Source organism: Corylus avellana, chromosome ca7 (genome assembly GCF_901000735.1).
Source record: "Corylus avellana chromosome ca7, CavTom2PMs-1.0".
Classification (NCBI taxonomy): Eukaryota; Viridiplantae; Streptophyta; class Magnoliopsida; order Fagales; family Betulaceae; genus Corylus; species Corylus avellana.
The window spans coordinates 30,163,621-30,166,822 of record NC_081547.1 but is presented as its reverse complement, the minus strand read 5'-3'; the positions used below and the strand labels follow the sequence as shown (position 1 = coordinate 30,166,822).

The following is a 3,202-nucleotide window of genomic DNA, read 5'->3' as shown; positions in this document are numbered from 1 at the left end:
CCCAGACCCAACGGGGGTGGCTCCCTTTTGCAAGATGGGGGTGGCCGACCCAACCCCATAGGCCATGGGGGTGATTCGGACACCCCTGGCCGGCCATTGGAACCACCCCCAACTAAAATGGGGTGGCCGGCCACCCCCTATGGCCAAAATGGGGTGGCCAGCCATCCCTTATTTTTTTTATTAATTTTTGTTTTTATTTTTAAATCGTAAATAATATTTTAATATTTTTATTTTTAATGGGACACTTGTCCCATTTATGGCCCTAGATTTCTCCTAGGGCCATCCTGGCCATCAACTGGAGACCTCTCCCTCTCCGGTCCAAATGGACCGGAGAGGATCCTATTCCAACTGCAATTAGTGATATTTGTAGTATCATTAAAACCTAGAAGGTGACGCAATATGCTAATTCCCAAAAAGTTAATGCGGAAGTACATGAACTACCACTATTATTATTATTATTATTATTTTTTGATAAATAATGAACTACCACTATTATGCATGTGTAAAAGCATGTATAGATACATTACCTGATCTTAATCTCTTGGACATGTTTATCCGATATGGAGTACAACATTGTATAGTTTTTCAGGTCAAACACTTTGTAAATACTAACACGAGCGAAAAGAAAAAAAAGGTATATCAAAATCAATAAGCCAAGCGTACAATAGATAATCATATCTTAGCAGAAAATAATACTCATATAATAGAATATTTACCTATCCTGGGCAGAATAAGTGAGTACCTTCCCATTAACATCATCAAACTCTACAAAACCAGGCCATTTCAGTGACTCGGACTCAAAAAGAGCAAAACCTGCATCTGGCTTACCTCTCCTTATGTATCTGGAATATATGAACAGTCAACAATTTCAACAAGAAGTACTAGCAAACAAAAGAAAATTAAGACAATCAATCATACAATTTGAGATCTTTTTTCTCTCTCTTCTTGGAATTAATTTTTCTTTGTGCGTGTGTGTGTGTGGGAGGAGGGGGGTGGGGGTTGATTCACATACTCGATTCTTGTGCTTCTGCATTTCAAAGAACTGAAATTGTCTGAAGCATATACAGAAACTGTGATAAGGGAGTCATTGTTTTTATTATAAAACAAGCTTCTTATAACTTCGTCAGGACTGACATTCAGAAAGCATATCCTCTGGTTAGTCTCTGCATCCAACAAGTGAAACATATATAATCCCCTCTTAGTCATTCTAGTTTTAGGTGCAAACAGAATTTCATAGCACACAAACTGTAGTTTACAAATATGGAAATACAACCAAACCTCGGCTAAACGCTGCACAAACACCAGATTGCGCAAGAGCAAACACAATGTCACGTGCTGCTACAATCTCAATTATCTTTGATCTCTTTCTCAGGAAAGACAGTACCATGGAACAATGACCTTTTGGATCATGGGTATCATATTCCTCCTATCCATAAATAGATTAAACCAAGACAAACAGGCAGAAATTTAGAAGACCAGATGTGTGTATGTTACACTACATAAGTTCATACTAATTTTACATGAAGGAAAAGAGGATTCAAAATTTTTTTTCCTCACTGATGCAAAATGGAGCAAATATAAATTACCAACCACGGGATTGTGGGTTCCAATGCAAGTAATTATGTGTGAGTTCCTATTTAACCTAAACATGAAGTTTTCAGGATTGCCACAATGATTTATGTCCAAAATGACAAAACACATTTTCGTAAGGCATCTGGCGTCTTGCTTCTATAAATAATATTGTGTACATAGATAAATCTTCCACCAGCAATAGCCCATGATAAGCTCATACCAGTAGGCATTGGATAATAAGGATGCCGCCAGAATAAAGTTTATGGCTTTTAATCAAATGGAATAATAAATATAAAAATCTTTCTGCCCGTGAATAACAAGAATAAGAAACTGACTCCAGTCCTCCTTATCTCTCGTTCTCTCTGTCAAGAGATCTAGAAAGAAAGAAAAAAGGGGCGGTAAGCTTGAGTTTATGTCAGGAACCGAAAGCAATGTGTTTGATATCCCTTAATATTCATATAACATTAGCGCAAAACCATATAGGTTAGAGTTATAATGTAAATGCTCGTTAGAATGCTACTGACGAGTCGAGAAGATTAAGGAAGAGACCTGCAAACGGATGTTACGGAATCGTTCCTGAGCGTCGCTCATACTGAAAGCACGGTCACGCTTGGAACAGATTTCCCGTCTCTGAAGCTTCTTAACGCTGTTGACGAACCCATCCACGCCGCCACCACGTGCTCGCTTCTTCGCCACTACCCGCCTTCCGCTGCAAGGCCGGGGACTCGCCGATATCCTCCTTCCGCCTTCCATCTCTCTCGCAATACGCTTCTCAACAAGCGTAGAGCTCAAAATTTATAGCATAATCAGCTAATTAGACAACAAAATAACATACATCTCTTTACTCCGCTCCTCCTCAATTACGACAACCAATCCAATCTTTCAGCTCCCATCCCTCTCAGATAAAACCCTAACTCTCCTTCTATCCAAATGCCCAAATTATATATTCTTTTAGAACACAAAAAGAAAAGCCTAGAGCTAATTCCGAAGAGGCCCCGACCCACTGTTATCTTCTTCTTTTTCCCTGAGTTGCTGCTATCTATTTATCCCTTACAAATTCTCTCAGAAAGAGTAATACTGGGTTCAAGAAGGTGGAAAGAGTTGAGTATCTCTGTCGGATTTCAGTGTGTGCGTGTCCGATCCCTTTTCAAATTCGGAATTGGGGTATTCACGACAAAATTTGACTGCTCTTATGGGCTTGCACATTATATTTGTAAAACTGGACTGACGTTTTGGACCGAGGTTGAGCCTGTTCTAACTTTAAGACGCTGTCCCGTGGTCCAGATAGAAAACCAATATAAGAAGAGGTCTGTCCCACGATGTAATGTGGGTCTAAATTGTCTTGATCAATTTTCGAAAAAAAAAAGAAAATAATTTAAGGATGGTTTGAAACAGATTCATTAGCATTGTGAGATAATTGTTAAATAAATATGCAATTTTTGGTATTATTCTGATAATATTGTTGTGCAAAACGATACGAGATCACAATTACGATTAAATAAGGCAAAAACAATCATACACAAGATAACACAAAGATTTAAGTGGTTTCCTCAATGTGAGGTACGTCCATTGGCGGAGGCAATCACAAAGAAATTCACTATGAAAGATGAAGTACAAAAATATAGTAGAG

The 3,202-nt window shown here is 38.6% G+C and overlaps 1 protein-coding gene across 3 annotated transcripts in view; it reads right to left on the bottom strand.

Annotated features, from left to right (window-relative positions):
- Positions 1-2,723, bottom strand: part of LOC132187696 (uncharacterized) — a 4,895-nt gene extending 2,172 nt beyond the window's left edge. For all 3 annotated transcript variants that reach the window (XM_059602091.1, XM_059602092.1, XM_059602093.1), the window contains exons 1-5: positions 2,122-2,723; positions 1,279-1,426; positions 1,013-1,163; positions 717-842; positions 528-608 (exon numbers count right to left, since the gene is read on the bottom strand). In XM_059602091.1, coding sequence (XP_059458074.1) covers positions 528-608; positions 717-842; positions 1,013-1,163; positions 1,279-1,426; positions 2,122-2,325 — 710 coding nt within the window. In that variant the 5' untranslated portion in view covers positions 2,326-2,723. The remainder of the gene's footprint in view (positions 1-527; positions 609-716; positions 843-1,012; positions 1,164-1,278; positions 1,427-2,121) is intronic.
- Positions 2,724-3,202: the final 479 nt, after the last annotated feature.